The sequence below is a fragment of the Enoplosus armatus genome, chromosome 2 (assembly GCF_043641665.1).
Source record: "Enoplosus armatus isolate fEnoArm2 chromosome 2, fEnoArm2.hap1, whole genome shotgun sequence".
Lineage (NCBI taxonomy): Eukaryota > Metazoa > Chordata > Actinopteri > Centrarchiformes > Enoplosidae > Enoplosus > Enoplosus armatus.
Genome location: NC_092181.1, coordinates 11,030,281 through 11,053,771, shown reverse-complemented (window position 1 = coordinate 11,053,771; position 23,491 = coordinate 11,030,281). Strand labels below are relative to the sequence as shown.

The following is a 23,491-nucleotide window of genomic DNA, read 5'->3' as shown; positions in this document are numbered from 1 at the left end:
TCTAAACCAACAACAATAAGCCATAGTCAATACAGCCTTGTGTCCTCTGTGATTACAATCAATAGGGTTTAGTGGTTCAGGTTCTGTCCACACCATTAGCCCATCAGAATGAGGTTATTCCCCTTGGAAGATATTTGAAGAGCCAGAAGCCTCCCTGAGGACTCAGACTGAGGACTCTAGTCTGGCCGTCTCAATGCAGCAAAGGTCAGAGGTTGAACCAGCCAATGTCATTAAGGTCAGTGGTGGTTGCTCCTTTTTATAGTCATTATTCATGTCATGTCAGTGCCTATACTTCCATTTTGTTTTCCACAAACGCTCAACTTCATTAGTTGCGGGATTATCCTCATTATTGATTAATCTGTTGATTATCTTTATGATTAAACATTTAGTCTAAAAAATGACGATCTGAAAAGACGAGTTTAGATTGCTGTTTTGTCCAACCCCAAGATCAAAATATATTCAATTTAATGCCTTTGAGTTTGCTCGCTTACCTCACCTAACATGAACTTAAACTCATCAAACACTCAGGAAAACACCCGCTATAAATCAGGTTTCCTCAGCATTTAGGAGGCATGACTCTTAAGACCAAAATAGATCAACATGGGGGTAGTAAAGATATTTTGAAGTACAAATGTAATACCATAGAGGTGTCCTATATCCCAATTATAGTTCAAAGGAAGTGAGGAGTAATTCCAGCCTATCCAAGTTCACTTTGGGTGAGAGGCAGGATGTATATCCAGGGATAACACATGTGAGGCAATTTAGAGTCACAGTTTCACCAAATATGGTGGGTGAGGACACCTGTGCAGATACACAGATAGAAACACACATAGCCTGATAATCAGACTGAATTTCACTTCATAAATCCCTGAACAAATTCAAATAGTGGCAGTTCAGAGGTCTGCAACCAGGCTAATGCAGATGTGGGAAGAACAAGCAAACCCAGCCATTTGAATCCTCAGGATTTGAATCCTTGTTGCTGGGTAGTAATTATTGCATCAATGTGATTTGTCCATTACTGCACACTGACATTCCTCTGGCAGAAAGGCAAAACATAATACAAGGCATGAAAGGTAGCGTGTGTCACACTTAGTGATCAACTTTTGATGTAGTTATCAACTCTTCAGCGTTAAAGGGAAATATGAGCCATATTTTCAGAGTTTTTGTTTCAATAGCTTATGGTGGTATTTTACTTGCTCACAAGGCATCACAAACATGAGCAATGAACCACTTATCCAATTATTTGTTATTATCTAAACTGCCTGTTTGGAAGTGACAAACAAAAAAAAAATCATTATTCAAATGTCCATTATATTTGGAACACTACTGCCTGTTTGGATGGATGATTATAATGGACACTTTGGGTGCATACACTTTCAATTTCATGTCCAAATACTGTTGGTGCTTTACATAATTCGGAAAAACTGGACTTGTTTAAAACCTGATGGCTCCTGTTTGCAATGTGCTGTGGAAATTATCGTGAAGCCACCCGATGGAGTCCTCGTGTTGCCACATCTCAGCGGGTAAAATGGTGAGTGAAACTGTTGCTCATAGTGTTTAAAACAGTAACAGTGTATATTGTATCATCCGCTCTGCAGAGAGGGTGATCGGCTGCAACCTCCCATCTCCTGTACTCCTCCAGGACCCTGAGGAGAGCAGGGAAGATCACTGCCGACCCCTCCCACCCCGGACACCATCTGTTCGACCCCCTCCCCTCTGGCAGGAGGCTGCGGTCCATCAGGACCAAAACCTCCCACCTCAAAAACAGTTTCTTCCCCTCTGCAGTCAACCTGACAAACTCACATTGACACCCCCCCCCCCCCCCCCCCCCCCGAACACAAACACAAGTTATACGTTATATTAACGTACATCACCCCTGTCCCCCCTGCGTTACATTAACGCACCCACCCCCTACTGGACACTTTATCTGGACACTTTACTTTATTCTGGTCACTGCACTGTTTGTTATTTATCTTATTTTTATTTTTATTCTTATTTTACCTTTTACATTCTACTTATTTGTTATCGAAACAATAGCACCATCAGACCACGGCAAATTCCTTGTAATGTATGTTACTTGGCAATAAACAGTTTCTGATTCTGATTCTGATTCTATTGTTGTTTCATTGAGGATTAGATTGAGGATCTGTGGAGGGGAACTACTTCAATGCTTTCTCGGACGTAAGTGGGTGGATATAGTTGGTGGTAACGACTGACTGATCCCTCAGCTGGAGACTGCACTCATACATGCCGCATGTTAGCTTGTGTGCAGATTTTGTAGCGGTTTCTCAAATTCTACTTTGTTGCCGTGAGAACTTTTTGACTTGCACTGGCGCCTATGCTCACATTACTAATCTAACTTGTAACTATTTTTAACTATTATTTCCATCCTAATATGAGCATGATCATCCTTAAGAGCCGCACACAAAACTGTATTCCACGGAGCTGTTGCTGTTGATAGAGCTGTTTTGGCATTAGGTCTGCTCTGTCTTGGATGCAAGTTGAAATAGTTTTAAGTTAGTTTACCTTTCTTTAGAAGAGACGTGCTGAGTTTGAGCTCGTCAGGTCATATTTTAATTTTAGTTTTTCAATGACAGTGTCACTGAATCGATTATTACCAAACAGAAGGACAGCAGTCTGTCAGGATGCCCTTTCTGATTTCACCTTTTAAAACTACTTCTAATCACACAATTGAGGAGACACATTAAAGAAAGGTTTTACCTCAACACTGTCGAGATGACACATTGGTCATCACAGTGTTAAGGGGGAATCCTGACAGGAATTACTAAAAGCAATATTGTTCCATTGGGGAAACTCTGCTGTTGTCTGACAGCTGGAGCCTTGCTGCTACTCTTTATAAACACGTTCACTTTCTCCTTATAAATAGTTTACAGTGACAAATCCATAGTGAGGCAGTGTTGTAGGGAGAAGGAGAGTAGGAGCACTGCCACTGCAGATGGATGGAAACAAGAGGTGGGGGAAACTATTCTCACAATGCTGCCACGTCCATTTTGAAAGTTTGCGTGTAAATATGGATGAGAGAAACTGTTTATGTGAGTATTGTGGCATGTTACACATCTCTATCTATCTATCTGGCACTGTAACCGAATAAGCCGACGGCCTTACAGCTTGACTCACCAGTCACATTTATAGCATCCAAGCCCGCACCCAGCAAAACAACCACCAACCTGCAGCAGCCCCCACGCCCATTGCCCACCGTGGCAGACAGTTGGTTTGGTCATCAACTTTCCTGATCTACCTCAACAGCTGTAAGTCTAAACTTGCAGCCCCTCAGTTGTACAGCAACTCATAGTCAGTAGGGAAAGGGGGACTTGAAACTAGGACAGAGCAGTCTGGCCCCTTTCCCTTCGAACCAGAGGCACAGATTTGCGACGGGGAGAGAAGACACTAGTCTTAGGCGGAGAGGGAAAAAGAGAAGAGACTTTGTGGGAAGCTTGCTGCAGTCACTGAGGAAAGAAGCTCCTGGGACACAGACCAGTGTGTCCACATTGCAGAACATCCAATTTTATAGATTTATTTTTTATTACATCGAGGGAACAGAAATCTCTCTACCTGGAAACATGCACAAGCGCACAAAGATAAAGATTGCAATCTTCGTGCTGCTAGTGGGCATGGCCTGCATGTTCACGGCGGTGGTAACGGACCACTGGGCAGTGCTCAGCCCGCGGGTGGATAAAGTCAATGAGACCTGCGAGGCAGCTCACTTCGGCCTGTGGAGGTTGTGCAAGAAGTACATCTACATCAGCTCGGAAAACTACGTGGAAGGGCACGGCTGTGGACCCATCAGCCTGCCTGGAGGTAAGAGAAACTCTCTGAGCAAAAACCTTCTGCAACTGGCACATTTCACTTTTTGTCTGTGTTGCTGCGCCATTTCGACTAAAGGCGTGGTTCTGTACTGTGTGAATATGAGTCTGTGACTGTGAGGTGCCTCTATGCAATCGAGCCCACAGCTTTGAGGTATGAAGCTAAGAATAGAGGTCCTGTTGCAGGGTCACTAGACATTATAAACTTCCTTGTGAAACAGATACTGTTCTGAGTGGCATGAGCCTTTCATAATGCAAAAAACATTTTTTTACACTGAGAACATAGATGAATTTTTGTCTAAAACATACTTGAAGAAAATCATCAGATTTTTTCCATTGTTGGTCGTCAGTGTTGTTGAAAATGCCTCGGTCTAACACATGCATTAGTTCCTGAGCTTAGGCCATGTTTAGGCTGTCTTGTGGGGGTTTGCAGATCCGTCATTGAGCCCCAGTCTGGATGATGATTCCCTCTGCCCCGCCTTTCAATAAACCAAAGGGTCAGGGCGGAAACAGCAGCCAGGCAGACCAGGCCCCATGACAAGCTATTCAATTCAATTCAATTCAATTCAATTTTATTTATATAGCGCCAAATCACAACAAAGTCATCTCATGACACTTTACAAAATAGAGCAGGTCTAGACCGACTCTTTATAATGTTATTACAGAGACCCAACAGTTCCCACCATGAGCAAGCACTTTGGCGACAGTGGCAAGGAAAAACGTCCTTTTAAGAGGCAGAAACCTCGAGCAGAACCAGACTCTAGGTGGGCGGTCATCTGCTTTGACCGGTTGGGTTTGAGGGAGAGAGAGAGAGAGAGAGAGAGAGAGAGAGAGAGAGAGAGAGAGAGAGAAAGAGAGGGAGGGAGAGACAGAGACAGAGAGATAGACGTAGAGACACAGATAGACAGACAGACAGACAGACAGACAGGTAGGCAAAGATGTATGGCAGCACTAACAGTAGAAATAGCTGTAATATTAGCTTAGATTAATAATAGCAGCTTTAATAGTAACAGAACTACGACTAAACATAATAACTGTAGTGATGAGAGTCAGGCAGGCCCATGGCGGCAGCAGCACCCAGGCGTACCAGAACCACGATCCACAGCGACCTACGAGTCGACAAAGCACAAAGAAACTCCGGGGAAGAAATAAAGTTAGTAACATGCATTGGACTGTGATGAATGTGCAAAGATGAGGAGGGAGAGGAGGAAAGCTCAGTGCATCATGGGAAGTCCCCCAGCAGTGTAGGCCTATAGCAGCATAACTAGGGGGCTGGTCCAGGCAGGCCTGAGCCAGCCCTTAACTATAAGCATTATCAAAAAGCAAAGTTTTAAGCCTACTCTTAAAAGTAGAGAGTGTGTCTGCCTCCCGGACCCAAACTGGGAGCCGATTCCACAGGAGAGGAGCTTGATAGCTGAAGGCTCTGGCTCCTGTTCTGTTTTTGGAGACTCTAGGAACCACAAGCAGCCCTGCATTCTGGGAGCGGAGTGCTCTAGTGGGGTAATAGGGTACTATGAGCTCTTTAAGATATGATGGTGCCTGACCAGTAAGAGCTTTGTAGGTGAGGAGAAGGATTTTAAACTCTATTCTAGATTTTACAGGGAGCCAGTGCAGAGAAGCTAATACAGGAGAAATATGATCTCTTTTCCTGGTTCCTGTCAGTACACGTGCTGCAGCATTCTGGATCAGCTGGAGAGTCCTCAGGGACTTATTGGGACAGCCTAATATTAAGGTAATAAAGCTAGCTATCAGTTAGCTCTAAAGACTTCACCAGACCACAGTAGATATTTGACATCAACCAAGCATGAGCCACAGAGTCCCCACAGGCTGCAGGCCTTCACTAAGCAAACAGCAAACAGCACACCTGCTGATTTCCTTTCTATTTAAAGTCATGTTTATTAGTAAAACCAGCGAGTGTAGAGCCTGCAGACAATTGAAGCTCCATACAACACTTTACAGAACATCCTCAGGGAATTCACTTTAAAAAAGCCCTTAATCAGTGATGGAAAGTTACTAAGAACATAACGTATTTAGATACAATTTTGTACTTTACTTTAGTGTTCCCATTGGTAACTCTTTATTTTATAGGTCACATAGTTTCCTAATAATGTCAGAGAAAATAAACTGTAAGTGTAGTTTATTCAGTATAGTTGATATAGTTTATTCAGAAGAACAAGGTAGGTAGAAACTAATTATAGGGAGACAGTATTCAATTGGTACACTTTGAATTGTTCCAGTTAATTACTGGCGTAAACTTTTACAAAAGTTTTGTCTTTCTGTTTAGTTGTACATTACAGACAGCATACAATTAAAAAAATATGAAGAATAAAATGTCCAACAAATAAATTAATATTTATCAGTTTCTCCTCCTCCCTTCTCTCCAGTTCCTCTTGAAATTAACAACAGTTTATAAACTCAACCCAATACTTACACCCAATAGATGGGTCCCAGGACCCATAAAATAAAGCGCTACCCTAACATTTTATGTTACTTGTTATGTTATAACAAGTAACATAAATGGAGTGTATTCACCTTTTTACTCCACTATATATTTAAATTACTTGATAGCAATATTTACTTGCAGCCCTTTATGAGATTTTATATACAAAACACATCAACAGTTTATGATATATGATGCATGGTTGTCAATTAAACCACCCAGCAGTACATAAAGTAATTAAAATTAACCTGCAACAACTTTAAAATGCTGCTTAATATTACTTATTCAGTAAAAGAAGTCCAATAATTTAATGTAACATACTGAATAAAACAACACTCTAAAAGGGGCCATTTTGCTGGTGATAACAGTACTTTGGATTGCAAGAATTTTACTTAGAATGGAGTATGTTTACACTGTGGTATCAATACTTGTACTTAAGTAAAGGATCTAAATACCTCTTCCACCACAACCCTTCATGATGATAATGTGGTCAGCTAATTGGTTCACGTGTATCCCGATGTCCTCACAAGAACTCACCTTGCTATAAATGTCTCAAAATAAATTTTCTAAGACAACAGATGCTCTTACAGCTGCTTGAATAAAATAGCAGACTGTAATTGAATAAAATGGATGTAAACGTTGTGACTAGCAGTGACTCACGTCTCAATGACTTGCAGTGAGAGTCACTCATCTGTGGAGCGGTGGCAACCCTGCTGGCACGCTGACCGTTATCTGAGAAACCATTATCGGACTGTTGATTGTCATCTGACCCTGCATGTCCCTTTATATAAAATAGACTTGGAACTTCCCACCAAATTTGTCCAACTCACAGAGCTACAAGAAACTCCCAAAATATGTCCTAACTGATGGTGACTGTTAGACTTTGGGGAATCCCGGACTCTGTCTGCTCTGCAGGGCCATTCTAGGAGCAGATGTCATGCCTGAGGGTGGTTCATTTGTGCTGGCATGGCAGGCATGTGCTGAATATATTAAATCAGCTCGACCCACCCAGACATGCAGGGAAGTCATCACATTGCAATGACAAGTGGCACATGCTTCTGGAGCCTTCATCTGCAAAGTTTTGGAAGCACATACTGACAGTGGTGATCTATAAATATTATATCTTATTATACTTATATATCTACTAGCCACTCCTAACAAATTGGCTTTCATGTCTACAACAATACATGTGATTTGTGATGGCCACCTTGGCAGCCTTTATTTAAGTAGTAAGTCAATCTGGGAGATGTTCCATTAGTCTCCAGGGGTTTCTCCCAGAACAATTGCTGTATTTGGACAGGAACATTATTGTTTATCATAGCCACATGTCTTCAGAGAGGTGTCAAACCTCTGATCCAAAGCAGGACTTGAATGCTGTTTGAGGAGGTCCTGTTCACTGTGAGACACTCATCTGGAAAATATGGGCGGAGTTGTTGTTTAGGGCACTGCTGACAAAGCACAGATGGTGAGATGATCGCAGAAAAACTTTTTGTGTGAAATGCAGACTTGCATTATACATTGCTTCAGCTCAAAGAAAAAAAAGACTAAATCTACCTGAGGGCTATTTTAGTTTTAGGTGCTGTACTCTAGCCTGAGCTGTCCTGCTTTCTTTTCATATCGGGATCTCTTTTTATACTGGCTTCCCAAGCTGCTGTGAGCTGTAAATGAGCAATAACAGATACAAAGCTCCTCATTGTTGTCAAAGGAATTACAAACACTTTTGTGCTCTAATGACATTTTGGAAGTTTTAATGGCCACAGCATACAAAGGCAGGCAATGTATTTCCCTTGGTTTCAAATACAGAAAAGGTGTGATTTTTTAAATAATATTGTGCAAACTGCTCAGCAAGCAGACGTGGTTATAAATATAAGCCACGTAAAATACTCAGCTGTCTTGGAGGGAAGCCGTGAGGGTCAGGTGTTCACTCCAAGTCCAGCGTTCCTCTGAGTGACGGGGCCGCCTGGAAGAGTCATGCATAGCTCTAAGGCCTGCTGTCCCACCAAACTGGTCCCACGAGACCTTGCTGCTGCTTCACGTCTCCGTGCGGCCCACACAGCCACTCAAATTACTTTACACTCCCAGGGATGGGATGCATAGTCCAAAAAGCAAGTGGAACCACTGGTATTTTGCTTTTGTAGGTACTCAAATAACATACCAGCCCAGGGATAAGTATCATCATATATGGGGATGGGGAATTTCCGGTGATGTCTTTAACACTTATATAGACATGTGTCCATATGCCTCTGTGGGTTTTACAGCTCAATCAAAGTTCCACTTTATTTATGTGGAGTGGAAGTGCTCAAATTAACAGAGAGACAGGTGTCAGAGGTAAAATGTTAAGTAAATATCCTTGAATTAATACATTTTGTGCATGATTTATCAAAAAAGTTTAGCATTAAGACCTGCCGGGGCACTAATGCTCCTACAGTGAATGTAATTGTGATGGCATGTACACTTGTTAAGTGTTGACGCTACAACAACATAGGCTAATTGAAGTTCCTGAGAGACCAAAAATGAGGAAAGTTACGACGGCTAAATAGAGGCAGACAAAACAAAAACACTGGCTCAGAGGTCTGGGCCAATCTTAGCTCCCTCTGCAGACAAAATTAGTTGACGGTGCACATCAAGGCTATGAAAGGTGCGCCTGTGACATGACAATGTACGGATATGCTACTAATACGGTGTCCTCTTTGTATGTTTGGAATGATGACGGCTCGCCCTATTTAGAAGAAGAGAGGCTTTACCGCGCTTGTCAGCAGAGACTAGCAGGATGAAGACCAACAACAAGTGGTGCAGCAGCGAGTGTGTGTGTCTTTGCCTGTGGCAGCATGCTTCCACAAATGAATACAGATTAATTCATCACCACCAGCTCGTCCTCATATTTTCTGTTGAAGCCGGCACTCTAAAGATGGTACAAAAAGGTGTAATTAGGCAACACACACCCACATGTGGGACTAAAGCTGCTTGATACAGATAATGAGCTCACTCAAAGTGCTGAGTGGCTCCGGTTAAACATACATAACAAACCAGATATTTGCATTGAGTGAATGAAGAGCCACTTGGCCTGTTGGTAGTACACTTTTCAACTTGGGACCTAAAAAGAAATCTAATCTTGGAGGTGAGACCATGTTTCCTCCTACAGAAAGAGTTGTCTGGTGTTGCAGTGAAGAGATAAAGTAGATTGAGGTGTGGATTTGCATTTCCATAAAAACATGAATATTCACAGTTTTGGGGGAAATGAGTAAAGTGAAGTGATATTTTTCAGGCTCCCTTTTGAATGCAAGGTTTGGCTCAGAAGTACAACTAGTAGACAAGCCTCTATGCCTTCTACAGTGAAAACAGTGGAGCTTGTTGCTTAGTAACAACCTCTGTTTTGGGTTTTTTTTGATGGCCAGTCCCTGTCCTCATTCATAAAAACATCTTTTTTTTATGTGGGCCAACACAATAATGCACATAAAAGCTTGTAATTTAAAAAGGAGGCTTTTATAAACATTGCAATGTTGACTTGGTTTGATGAAAAATATGATTCAGAGATATTGTTTATGTCTATTATATGAAATTACTCTGTGTTATTTCCTGGAAGGGCCACCTGACATCCCTTTTAAGCTTATTTTCATGGTTTCCAGGGTACACAGGAAAATTATCTGCCATCCCAGCATGGGTCATGAAGCTCTAACTGTGATATGATACCATGCAGTACGACATATTTTTCACATGAAAGCATTTCACTAATGTCCCATGGTGAGACAGTATGGAAAAAGGGATTAGGAACATGCGTGGAGTGGAAACCTCATAGCACAACCAAGATCACTGATGACTTGACTTTGCATGAGATGAAGTGACATGCAGTTGTTGTCTGGTGCTACATACTGTACATAAACGTTCTCACTCTCTGGCCAAATATGATCATCCAAACCTACATGCCATTTATTTTTCTTGCCAAGACATTCTTCTGCTTTCAGAAACATGTTACATGATGTTAAGTGTGAGCCGCCATGTCTGCACTTGATCAACTACTTCAAACTTTCACTGTTTTTAAACACCAACGGCATGTATGAGATAAGTCAAATGTAATGATGTAATTGAACGGAAAATAAAGCCTGTTAGATTTTTTTTTTACACTTGGCATATCATCAGAGAATATTTACTTTACCAAACCACCCTGTGATCACATAGAGCGGTCTGACTATTTGTGCAAATCCCCAAGGTTTAACACCTCGTCTGCTGGAGAAAAACTGAATGTGACGTCTGCTGTAACCATTTTTACTTAGACAGTCAAACCACACAAGGCAGACCAGGGTCTGCGCGGCATCACATAACCATTTTAGTGGTAATATTATCCTGGTGGTGTCAATCTGTGGGATGCTTTGGAAAAACAATGTGAGATAGATCTGAGAGAGTGTGAAGTGTTCAATTGAAGTATCATATTCACACGGTATACCACAGCAGGTGGAGTACAGCTAATAGTATTCACAGTCTAGTTCAGTGGTTGAGCAAAGAAAGAAGACAACTTCAGATTATTTTGTGAAATAAAAATAAATTCTAAAACACAGTTCACTCTGTTATGACAAAAGCGAAAAGAAAGTTGTTTGTTACATGACATTTGATAAAGATTTAGTTTGTTTGCCTGCAACTAAAATTTGGTTGAACTTAGGCAACTTGATTTAAATTAAAGAAAGATTTTGGTCAACAAAGCAAGAGAATCTAGACTTCCACCATGGTGCCATTTTAATGAACTAATTAACTATTGTAGTCACGTCTCCGTCTCTTGATGGTTCACTTGCTTTTTGTGCACGGAGCACGTATTTGCACATGAAGAAATTAAATTTAATGTCACGAAATGTCATGAGACAAGGACTTAAAAAAAAATACATAAAGCACAGTTTAATCAAATCCAGTAAGTTTTTATTATTAAATCATAATAGTGTACGAGTTGTGAATTCATATAATATTAGATCACCTTTCTATTTGTTACAAACATACAGACAAAGTTAGCGGTTGGCTGATCAATGTAGTGGAGCACGTAGCAGCTAAAGAGCCAGATATTTCCCTCAGGAGCTTTTGGAGACCAAAACAAGGAGCTAAAATAGAGTGAATATTTGACTTACATTTGTCAGGTGGTCACAAACGTGTCTCCAAATAAATGATAATGTTGCTCCATGTCTGCTGGATGTGGGTTAGCTTGTTGTGCTGCCCCCAGGTGGCCAGAAAATCAATCAATGCCATTTTAACTTTTCATTAAATCCTTTTTTTCTTTCTTTTCACAGAGGAAAACTGCACTTACTTCAGACACTTCACTCCAGGGCAGGATGCTGAGATATTTGAATATAAAACACAAAAAGGTAGGTTTCTGTCATTGGTTCCCCTCACTTTCATTCCATCCTGTCAGATTCATTAATATGTTCCTTGGACGTCCCTGTCTGTGTGAAATCGAACATCAAACTGGCTGCGTCGCAGGTCCCCACTGACCTCACCTGCTGCAGCTGCTGCTGCTGCTCTGCTCTCTGTGGGTTCAGATTTTCATTCATGTTTCACTTCTGACCACAGCACAGTCATTGATGCCACAGCAGGTGTGTTCGACCGGCTGTCAATGACAAAACCCTTCATAACCATGAAGAAGTCCTGGGTGAAAGGCAACCAGGCAACCACCTTCATCATTTCCCAACTGGCCAAAAGTCAACCTTCACGGCTCATAATTGGCAATACTTTATGTCCCACACTATCTCTTTGCAAAAACAGTCCATATATACACTGGCAGTGCTTTGTATGTGATATGTTTCTGTTTCTATAGTGTGCCTCAGACATTTTGTCACAGATTATGTTGGAAGATTTTGATGCATTTACCACTGCTTTTTGAAAATGAATGTTTTTTGTTAGAGTGTGTGTCCCCTATGATGGTCACCAGTTGGGGGGGGGTCATAGTTCACTCACCAAGTCACAGGATTCACAGTGTGTGCTGACACAAGGCCAACACATGGTGCCTTAGGAACAGTGCAAGACATGAACTGGGTGTACAGTACAGTCAACTTATCGTAGCTTGTGTGTGTTTGCTCCAGCCCCCATTTCCTCCATCTTCCATTCCTTCCATCTTCTCTCCAGTGACCCTCTTACAGCTGCGACCACACTGAGCCCAGCCAGCGCATGTTAGTCCTCCCATGTAATGTGCATTAGGGAGCCAAGCACACTGTCAGAGTCAATTATTAGGGTGTAAAAGCGAATAGCTTTGTGCATGAAGTCATAAACACAAACACCACACCCTAAACTCACAGATCCTAATGCAAGCTTTCATGGGTACCCCTCCCCCATCCTCTGACACACACACAAACACACACACACACATGCAGCGTCCCAGTGCTGACGGCAAGCCCTTGAGAGACACACTGCAAGTTTGCTGGAATGATTGCAGCACTGACCTAAGTTCCCTGTAGTGTTATTCACTCTTGACTGAGCCATGTGGCTATACCAGAATGGTGCATAAGGTTGAATGAACATACAGTCGTAGATGCATGTCACCACAGGCACATCCATCCTTACAGTAAAATCTTTATGAATAATGAAAATCTTGCAAGTTGAGAAAAGTCAAGCATGCCACAGGAAGGGATCTGAGCCTTTGGAGGTTCTTCATATATTTTACAAACCGCGGCCAAACATATACACTATATTGGCAAAAGTATTCACTCACCCATCCAAATAATTGAAATCAGGTGTTCCAATCACTTCCATGGCCACAGGCGTATAAAATCATGCACCAAGGCATGCAGACTGTTTCTACAAACATTTGTGAAAGAATGGGTCGCTCTCAGGAGCTCAGTGAATTCCAGCATGGTACTGTGATAGGATGCCACCTGTGCAACAAGTCCAGTCGTGAAATTTCCTCGCTCCTAAATATTCCACAGTCAACTGTCAGTGGTATTATAACAAAGTGGAAGCGATTGGGAACGACAGCAACTCAGCCACGAAGTGGTAGGCCACGTAAAAAGACGGAGCGGGGTCAGCGGATGCTGAGGCGCATAGTGCGCAGAGGTCGCCAACTTTCTGCAGAGTCAATCGCTACAGACCTCCAAACTTCATGTGGCCTTCAGATTAGTTCAAGAACAGTGCGTAGAGAGCTTCATGGAATGGGTTTCCATGGCCGAGCAGCTGCATCCAAGCCATACATCACCAAGTGCAATGCAAAGCGTCGGATGCAGTGGTGTAAAGCACGCCGCCACTGGACTCTAGAGCAGTGGAGACGCGTTCTCTGGAGTCACGAATCGCGCTTCACCATCTGGCAATCTGATGGACGAGTCTGGGTTTGGCGGTTGCCAGGAGAACGGTACTTGTCTGACTGCACTCTGCCAAGTGTAAAGTTTGGTGGAGGGGGGATTATGGTGTGGGGTTGTTTTTCAGGAGCTGGGCTTGGCCCCTTAGTTCCAGTGAAAGGAACTCTGAATGCTTCAGCATACCAAGAGATTTTGGACAATGCCATGCTCCCAACTTTGTGGGAACAGTTTGGGGATGGTCCCTTCCTGTTCCAACATGACTGTGCACCAGTGCACAAAGCAGGGTCCATAAAGACACGGATGAGAGAGTTTGGTGTGGATGAACTTGACTGGCCTGCATAGAGTCCTGACCTCAACCCGATAGAACACCTTTGGGATGAATTAGAGCGGAGACTGAGAGCCAGGCCTTCTCGTCCAACATCAGTGTGTGACCTCATAAATGCGCTTCAGGAAGAATGGTCAAAAATTCCCATAAACTCACTCCTAAACCTTGTGGAAAGCCTTCCCAGAAGAGTTGAAGCTGTTACAGCTGCAAAGGGTGGACCGACATCATAATAAACCCTATGGATTAAGAATGGGATGTCACTTAAGTTCATATGCGAGTCAAGGCAGGTGAGCCAATACTTTTGGCAATATAGTGTATGAACATGCCTATACACACACAAATAATCCCACAAACATGAACCCACAGTATATACACAAATGCATACATGAATATACAATATGTACACATACAGTATTAACACACACATCTACATGCATACACATGAAGAGCAAAGCTATATAACACTGTCTCACAGACATATTGACACATAGAGAAATCAAGATATATTCTGCAATACTGTGATTTCAAACCCAAACACATTTTGGCCTGAATGAAGCCTTTTTTTTTCTCCCCTTCGCTGTGGTACAGAGTTGACTTCTTTACATGTCAATCTCATGTTTCTGAGGGCTGAGAAATCCTTCCGCAGTCCAATGAAGTAATCCCTGTACGACTGGAAGACTGGTATCTTTTGATGTCTTCCTTGCCCTTGGTGTTGAGAAACTTTGGTGTTTCAGACTGAGCTAGCCAACAAGCTCCACAGACACGCAATATCTCAGAGACCTACAGAGTGTTCAGGGTGCGCCCCATCCTCCCCTGCCAGTAGGAGATGAAGGCTTACCCCCCTTTCCCCTCCCCCAGAGGAGTGCCCCTCCCCTGGGCACGGTTCACAGGCAAACAGGCGGCAGATCAAAGGCCTCACATCCCATCCACCGCTCGGCTAGGAAAAACAAGCCAGCTGCTGTTCCTATTACACAGACACACTGTATCTACCGAATTACACTCATATAGCATATCTGCATGTGAAAGCGGAGATTATTGTCTTTACAGCACAAAGAAATAAAGGATAAGGATAAGTTGAGTAATACATTTTGTTTCTCTGTGCCATAGAGTCGTGTTAAAAACATATCAGTGAGAGATACTGTTGCACTGGGTGACATGTTCCCTCATTACCATGAACACAGGCACTGTAGTTTACTTTGAGGAGATCCCACACCACACATGCTATACAAACTCACCAAAGCGCCAAATGTGTATTATTATGGTTTATTGTATTGTATTGTCTAAAAACTACAGTGCCCAGTCGTTTTTGGAAATAACTGAAAAATGAAACTACACATTTGTGGCCGGAAGGCCAGCAGGAACCAAACAGCTTAGGGTGCAACAGACAGGGTAGTCAGAAAGTCTCAAGAGATACACTGATGTGTTTTCAGAATTGTTGTTTCATGGGTTTGTTTGCTTGGTTGACAATAAGAAGCCGTATCCTCAGGCCTAACCTGACACTAATGACTGGTTAAGAACATCTCCAAAAACATATAGTAATAGGAAATTATCCCATGTGCAAAACTAGCCCATTTCCAAAGGACGGAACATACTTCCTATTGATTGTAGAAAATGTGATGTGTCTCATGTGCTGCCCCAACCACTAGCTTACTTCTTTGTATCTATGAATCAAAGAAACACATTAAATGGTGCATTAGCCTAATTAAAGCTTTCCTAAATAGAGAGAGAGATAGGTTTTACTACTGAAATAATCAAGAAAAACAAGTTAATTTCTCTCCAATATATACAAATGTGAAAAGTGAACAGTGTAAAATTACATAACATGATGACAATTCGAACAAAACATCAAATGTAAGCTTGTCATTGGACATTTATGAATCACATCATGTCAACACTCTTGGTCTCTTTGTTTCCAGAGTACAACATCTCCGCTGCAGCCATCTCCATCTTCAGTCTGGCCTTCATGATCCTGGGCTCTCTGTGTTTGATGGGATCATGCACCGGTAAAGGCAAAGGAAGAGACTACCTCCTCAAACCTGCTGGCATGTTTTTCGCCTTCGCAGGTGGGTTCAGTTAACCAACAACATCTCAATTCTCCCTGCAGCATTTTGCAGTATGGAATGCAGAAACCTCCCTTTGCTTACTTTATGGTCACATCGCGCGTCATGTGACGAGAGCGTGGGAATCTGCAGTTTACACGTTCCTCCTCTGTCCTTCCCAGGTCTGTGTGCCTTCATCTCACTGGAGGTGATGCGCCAGTCGGTCAAGCGCATGATCGAGAGCGAGGACACAATCTGGATCGAGTACTACTACGCCTGGTCCTTTGCTTGTGCCTGCACCGGCTTTGTCCTCCTCTTCCTCACTGGCATCGCCCTGCTGATCCTCTCCATGCCCCAGATGCCCAGGAATCCATGGGAGACTTGCATGGATGCCGAGCCGGAGCAAGTAGAGTGAAAGCTAGACAAACAGATGAATACAGGATGAGAGCGGCGGTGTCTTTTTGTTTTGAGTACAGATGTTAGATCAAGAACAAGAGCTGGCCATGAAAGGGTAAGGTCATGATGACAGAAACTGGTTTGGGTGCGGATGGACCATAGCCATGATAGGAAATTTAATACACAGCCACTCGAATGTGGGCCTTTTAGTCAGAGTTTCATATGTTTGCCTTACAATGTACGCCCACCCAGAATGTAAAATAAAGCAGTCCTCTCCAACACCTCCTTAGATACCTGTGTGGTTCATGAGCTCAAATCTGCCCTGAGGCCCAAATACCACCATACTTCTCAGTAGAAGCCAACCTGGGCCAAATACCATTACCAATTATTTGTAAACGCTTTTAGTGTGCTTCTGTTTTTTCTCTACAACTCAGAAAATATACAAAGAAATGTTAAAAATGATTCACCATGTTCTGGTTTGGTCTCCCACATGTCACCATTATGCGCAGCTTAGTTAAAAAGACTTTTGATGATTTTAGATTCATTCACATTTTGAGAATACAGTGCATACAGTTATGGCCTGACATCTACAGGAAGCGACTTTATGTGATTTTATGTACTGCATTGTGTATGATATCTTGTACATATCTGATGTTGGTCTGTTGATTTTTGTATGGGATCGCTAAAGGAATCACTTACAAGAAATATCGGTGAAGTAAGCGAAGTCGAGACATATGTATTCAAATGTTAAGTTGTACATTTCTCAGATTTATAAAGAACCTTTACATATGAAGAATATCCCATTAAAATAAGAATTTTGCGAATAAATGACTGATTTCAAGCAAAACAGTAGCACAGAGCAGGTTTGTGTGTGTGTGTGTGTGTGTGTGTGGCAGGCTGAATGCTAAACACCCACACAGTCTGCAGCACTGATCATGCTGGAAAAGGTTCAGCTCTAGCAGGTGCACATTTAAGGCCTTTTACTTTTTGTCAACAGCTTCCAAACCAAACTGATACAAAACATTCTCTGTTCATTTCCATGCGTCATCGTGACCCATTTGAAACATGCGGCGATTTGGTATTTACATCCGTCCATGTTCCTTCTCTTTCTAGAACAAATGTACAGAGATCATAAAAAACCCCACACCCCGTCCCCGTGTGCAGACAGCTGCAGATTCGGTGTCAGCTCAGCTGTCATCGACTTTTATTTCAACTGTAAAAAACCGCCGAATCACGCAAACCACCACAGGCAGCAGTACCACAGTGTAGGAATACTCAGTTACAAGTAAAAATACAAAAGTACTAGCATTAAAATATACTTAAAAGTGCAAAACGTAAAGGTAGTCCTTATGCAGAATGGCTCACTTCAGAATTATACATATTGTATTATTGGAATCGGTGAGGCTGATTTGAATTACTTCATATTCTGGTGAGTAGCTTGTGAATTTACCCCCCAGGATCAATAAAGTCTCATCCTCACAACAAAGAAAGTATGAAAAAGAACAACAAGGGTGTAAAAGTATTCAGGTCGAGTGGAATGAAGCTAATTTGCATACTTACTTGCATCAAAATTGTAATAATAAAAACAAAAAGCTGTAGTAGACCTAACAACCTATGTGTGATCTTGAAGTTGTACTGTAGCTGAGGGTCTAAGGAGACACACCGAGTCTCTCAGCCAGACGTGTTTTTACTTTGCTTGGCATGACGCCCTGTATGAAATAGCTGCTCTCCCGTGCATATAGAGCATGGGTGTCAAACTCTGGCCCGCGGGCCAAATTTGGCCCGCAGTGTAATTATATGTGGCCCGCGAGGCAATATAAAATTAATATTAGAGCTGGCCCGCCGGTACAGAACAGCGCATTCACCGCTAATACTACAAATCCCATAATGCTCTGCTCTTGTTTTGGCGCGTCAATCAGGACAGGACCCAGACATGCCCTCTACTCTGTGTCAGTAGCGATCTGTTCTTCGGCAGGAAAGCCCCCTCGTTCAATATTGAGGATTTCCTCAGCTCAGAGCCTGAGCCCAGACATTGATGAACTAGCATCCAAGAAAAGATGCCAGGTATCTGGCTTGGGCACATCAGATTAGATCAGTGTGTTGCAATCTGAGCAGTAATTAACGTTTTCTTTATGCACTTTTTCTTGCTACTCCAAGGCTTGAATGGTTGGTTCATTCATTATTGTTATTTTATTTTCAAATTTATTAGCCTGTGGAAAAAGTTTATTTTGATATTTACCTCAGAAGGCTGCAAATAGAAAAAAAACATACAATTTCTATTTAAATTTTATTTAATATGCCATTGATATGTTTTTTTTATTTGAAATTCGATTTTGCATGTCTTCACTATTAAGTTACATAAGCGTTGCTTGTTCCATATTCAATGTTAAAGCAAAACTTGTTTGGGTCCATATTAAAGGTTCATTTATTCAACGTTGGCCCGTGGCTTTGTTTAATTTTAAATTTTGGCCCACTGTGTATTTGAGTTTGACACCCCTGATATAGAGGATTAGCAGCTCATATATTTTTAACTTTTTGTGCAAAATCTGCAGCTGTTTGTGAGAGCTGTAACCATCCACGTTATGAGCTTGTTCTGGGCAATTTAGTTTTCTATTTACATTTCTTTTAACTTGACTTTGAGTGTTACTTTTATGATAGTCAAACACAGTATGTTTGACTAACAAGTAAAATAAAACAAAAAAAACAAACAGGATAGTAATAGTAGCGGCAACTGCTGACATGAATTTCTATATTCTTAGCCTTTCTTATGTTTTTGTCTTTTTCATTGAATACGGCATGCAACAAGTTTTTGAATGCAGTAGATTCTGTGTGTTTATGTGCTATAACTTTGTAATGAAAATTAAATCTTGATAAGCTTTGGAAAACTTTTGTCTGAGATTGCTTTGTGTTTTTTTTGTTCGTTCCCTTTGTTTTCATGTACCAAAGAAAAAAGGTGTTGATGAAAGGTGCGACGGCCTTCTGGCTCTGTTTTTGTGTGTCCCTCTTCAGGTCCTGGGAGGCAGAGACTGCATCAGTCCACCCGGGTGCACCGGACTATTCCTTTTCTCTCTGTAACTCCACGGCTGGCTCTCCCCCTTGTACCACATTGTCTTTTCTTGGTTTCGTCTGATTGCACTTTACTTTACACTACACATTGACACTCACTGACCGACCATTTCATACATTTAGTTAATGTATTTTGTTGCAATTTCTCTAAATAAATATGGTTGTTTGATCTTCCCAGTATAAGAAGCTGCTGCTGACAATGACATTTTTTCTTGGGGTTGAATCAAGGCCATCCATGGAAGAGCCCTTTAAACTGGCTCCACACTGAATTTTTCATTGTTTTAATGTGAGGGTTAATTGAGGTACTGACGTTCCAGACTCTGACTACAGTTACCACTTCAAACAACAGCAAAACCCTGCATCTAATAATTCCTGTAGACAGTGACCCGGCTGATACATTCAATTCAATAGGCAGAAAGGCTTCTCTATAGTACCGCACAGGAAGATGAGAACGAAGACAGAACTCGAGCAGTTTCAATAAAAACACTTTAATAGAGAAACAAATAAAAAAAGAAAATAAACCTTTGAAACACAGTCTAAATCCTTTATTATAACCACCACCAATTGAAATGAAGAAGAGTAAAACAGATCTATTCATTATTTTGTACCCACGAGGGAGGAACCAATGGGACTGGGAGGCTGGGAGAACAGGTGTGCCATTGATTCACTGCAGCGAGGGAAGAACAGAGGAGAGCAAACAGATAACAGGAAGAGATGTGGCGTTTATAGAAGGCTGAACACAGTGCTCTCAACTGGCTGGGCAAAAGGTTGCTCCCTTTTCCGTGTGCCACACACGATGAATGTCTTATTCATCAGATGACATGTGGTGCAATATTGGGTGGTGAAAATATTTCAAATCCAACTTCATTATAAGAGTAAAGACCATTACTTTAATAGCAAAGATACTGAGAAACTGATTTTTGACAGGACAAAAAAATAAGCCTCAAAAAGAAATAAGCATTGATGAAAATGTGTAAATAAAATCCCTTTAAAATGTCTTTGGCTCAATCTCTTCTACTTCAAAAATAAATAAAAGTGTAGTTGAAGAAGTGGTGAAATATTATTATTGCACAACTTCAGAGATTAGCCAACGACTGCTTTGTGGAAAAATTATTCCCCAAACTGAAGGTTCGGAAATATGACACACACCAGGGAGCAACCTCAGCTTTAGCCCTGCTAAGTAACTGCAGAAACAAAAAAAAAAAAAAAAAAAAGAACTTACATGACCATTACATATTTGATTGACATGTTAGTAAAATATTATAATAGTTTTGTTGATAATGTCACAAGTTATTGTACACATCAAATAATATACCAAAATTTGACTCTGTAGGTTGAACAAAAGCTTTTTTTTTTTCCTTTTTTTTTTTTCATCCACAAATCAATACAAACTGATAAAACAGGGATAAAAACCAGCCAGGTCATCTCAACATGCATGAAAAGAAAAGTCTTCACATTTAAAAAAAATAAGAACCCATGTTGATTGTTGTACAGCTGTGAAGTGGTGAGAAAACAGAACAGGACAAATCCAGCAACATATACCGAAAATGATGTATTTTACAGTGAAATAAGTCGTCTTATAACAGCTGCAACATAAATTCTCCTCTTTGTCAAATCAACCAGACACCATCTTAAAAAGAAATAAATCTAAAAAGTTACAACAAGATGTTGCAACTGCCAACTGGTTTGTTGTTGTCCATTTCTAGAATTGTCATCATTATTTTTTTTTTGTGAATTTGCATAATTAAAAAGGGCATACCTCTTCTTTGAACAGCTTCTACAAAATTGAGGCGCTCCCAAAGTTCTTGTTTGTAAATACCTAGAAAATGCATATTTACAAGTATGTGTTGTTCTCCGCTAAGTCAAAAAATCTGGACCTTTGAACTACAATGTCAAAACTGAAAAACGAGACCATAGCTTTATGAAGCTCTCCGCTGACTGTTCAAAACACATCTAAGTTATTAGCCGTGGGGTATTAGCTTTCTGAGGAAGTGACATTTTAAGAGACTTAACAGTGACTGCCATGTTAAAGAGCGGGGTGATTTTATTACAATTTGACCAATCTGCAGATGGGGCAGTGGTGTTTTAACAATTAATGGATTACATATAACACGACCGAACACTGGATGACTGTTTCCAGTATTGCTTTTATCACAAAGGAAAAACCTTGGCAGATATAGTGCATCAGCATCTTTTTATATTTCACCTGCAACGGACTTAGATCAACGTTATCAGCACGTCAGCAGTGAAACTCGTGCGCATGTAGCCGTGCGGCCTCCTTGTGTGTCAACCAATAACAAGAAACTCACTCACTGGAATTCAAACATGAACGTTTCCTCTGTTATGTTCGTGTGTTTTAGGTTGTAAGAGAAAAAACAGTAATGTGGATTAGATAGCAAATGTAAAGTATGGTCAAAGCTTTGTCAATTAAATTTAAAAAGGGATTCATCTGCTGCTTTAATATTAATATACCAATCAGATCAGACTGAGAAAGTGAATAATGTAATTCTCTGGATGACCAGGAACAACTTCCATGACATTACCAATTCATTCTTATTATGCACAGTCTAAAAAAAAGAGACACATCAGCAGTCATACTTCTTTGAACAGCTTATTGTGTTGTTACTTTTACTTTGGTTAAATCTCAAGCAGAGTGTTGTTTGCTTTGAATGCCCTGAAATTAGAAAATATTATTATAGGGATAGGGAAATGCTTTTGACTATTTTTTGTTTGTTTAAATATCAGCTTACAAGAGCGATTATTATAAGGTTCATATTACTCAGGGATTTAAAGATTGTCTAACAGAGATCTTTGGACAATCTGGTTTACATTATGAAGAGACATCTAGAAACTATGACTGCAAAACATCAGTCAGAGCAACAGAGTGTTAAACGCATAGACGGCATCAACGATCGGAATGATACACAGTATGCCGTTTGCCACAGTGAACAAGACCTGGGCCATTTCAAATAAAATAACAAGCGACAAACATTAGTATGTTATTAATGTTTTTTTTCAAATTTCAGGATATTTACTATAAATCTACAGCTTAAATATACTTCAGATTTAACCAAAAAAGCTAACAGTTAGCGTGTTCAAAAATGTCTGACTGGCAAGTGTTGATCACACCCTCAGTTTCAACTTACCTATCACGACACACCACTCTGACCTCACCACTCTCTCTTCACTTTCACAAACCTTCAGAGTACTGCAACCTTGTCAAAAAAGTGTCCATTAGCCACAAAAAAACAAACACATTTCATATCCCCAGCAGTTATTGAAACTATTTCCCTGGTGAAGATTTCGTTGACACAAATAAAAAGAAATAAAATAAAATAAAATGACAGAGCATCGGCCACAAGCCAAGCGGTTTGGGATAACCTTATCACAGAAAGCGATGTCTGGTGTTCTCTGATCCTTAAAAACAAACAAAAGGAGGAATGACATGGTCGCTGATACTTTGACATTATCACACTTTTATCTATTGTTGCTGATGAGACATTAGTGAAAGGTAAAATGCGCAATCAATATTTGTTTGTTATTTTTCAGTAAATAATCACATTTACTACTAAATCACTGAAGATGACTCCCAGGTAAGGATGTCTAAGAAATAAGGATCAGAAGCCAACATACGGAAAAGAATTCATAATGCAAACGCTAGCATGATACAGGAATTTAAGGACATGTCTGTGGCATACAATTCAGTCTTTTATTTTCTTTATATGTACAGATTAGAGGAAAATTTATCTACTTCTATACACTGTTCCATGTAGTTTCTGTGTCAGTTGACCACTTAGCTTTTTGTCCGTTACCACAACTACAGTAGTATGAAAATCAAGACGTAACGTCCACTCAAAACTGAGGAATACAAAATGATAAAAACTTCAACATACTTATTTAGTAACCAACAAAACCAACTTCAATAAGGAAAAATATGCAGGTAGCTAAGTGGTCAACCAAATCTCGCCTTTTTTATTTTTTTTATTTTTTTTATAACTTTTGTTTAGCATTACGTACATATACAAGTGTAGATAATATAAGTATATATTCATATATACATAATGAGTATGTATATATACCAGTAATGCATTCATTATATATACTTATTTTCTTCACAGATATGTGAAACAGGAGAAAAG

General features: G+C 40.8%; 1 protein-coding gene across 2 annotated transcripts; it reads left to right on the top strand.

Annotated features, from left to right (window-relative positions):
- Positions 1-921: 921 nt before the first annotated feature.
- On the top strand, positions 922-16,511 carry LOC139302011 (voltage-dependent calcium channel gamma-1 subunit-like). Of its 2 annotated transcripts, XM_070925570.1 has the most exons (5): positions 922-936; positions 3,591-3,819; positions 11,532-11,606; positions 15,768-15,914; positions 16,073-16,511. In XM_070925570.1, the coding sequence occupies exons 1-5, from the start codon at positions 922-924 to the stop codon at positions 16,303-16,305; spliced, it is 699 nt and encodes a 232-aa protein (XP_070781671.1). In that variant the 3' UTR covers positions 16,306-16,511. The 2 variants fall into 2 exon arrangements, with proteins under 2 accessions (XP_070781671.1, XP_070781663.1); XM_070925562.1 differs by lacking the exon at positions 922-936 and having other exon boundaries at positions 3,582-3,819.
- The last annotated feature ends 6,980 nt before the right edge of the window (positions 16,512-23,491 follow it).

Bases quoted from the DNA above. Each gene is read 5' to 3' on its own strand.
- LOC139302011 (XM_070925570.1), top strand. The intron at 11,607-15,767 runs GTAGGTTTCTGT...CTTTGTTTCCAG, and splicing joins TGAATATAAAACACAAAAAG to AGTACAACATCTCCGCTGCA. The intron at 15,915-16,072 runs GTGGGTTCAGTT...TGTCCTTCCCAG, and splicing joins CATGTTTTTCGCCTTCGCAG to GTCTGTGTGCCTTCATCTCA.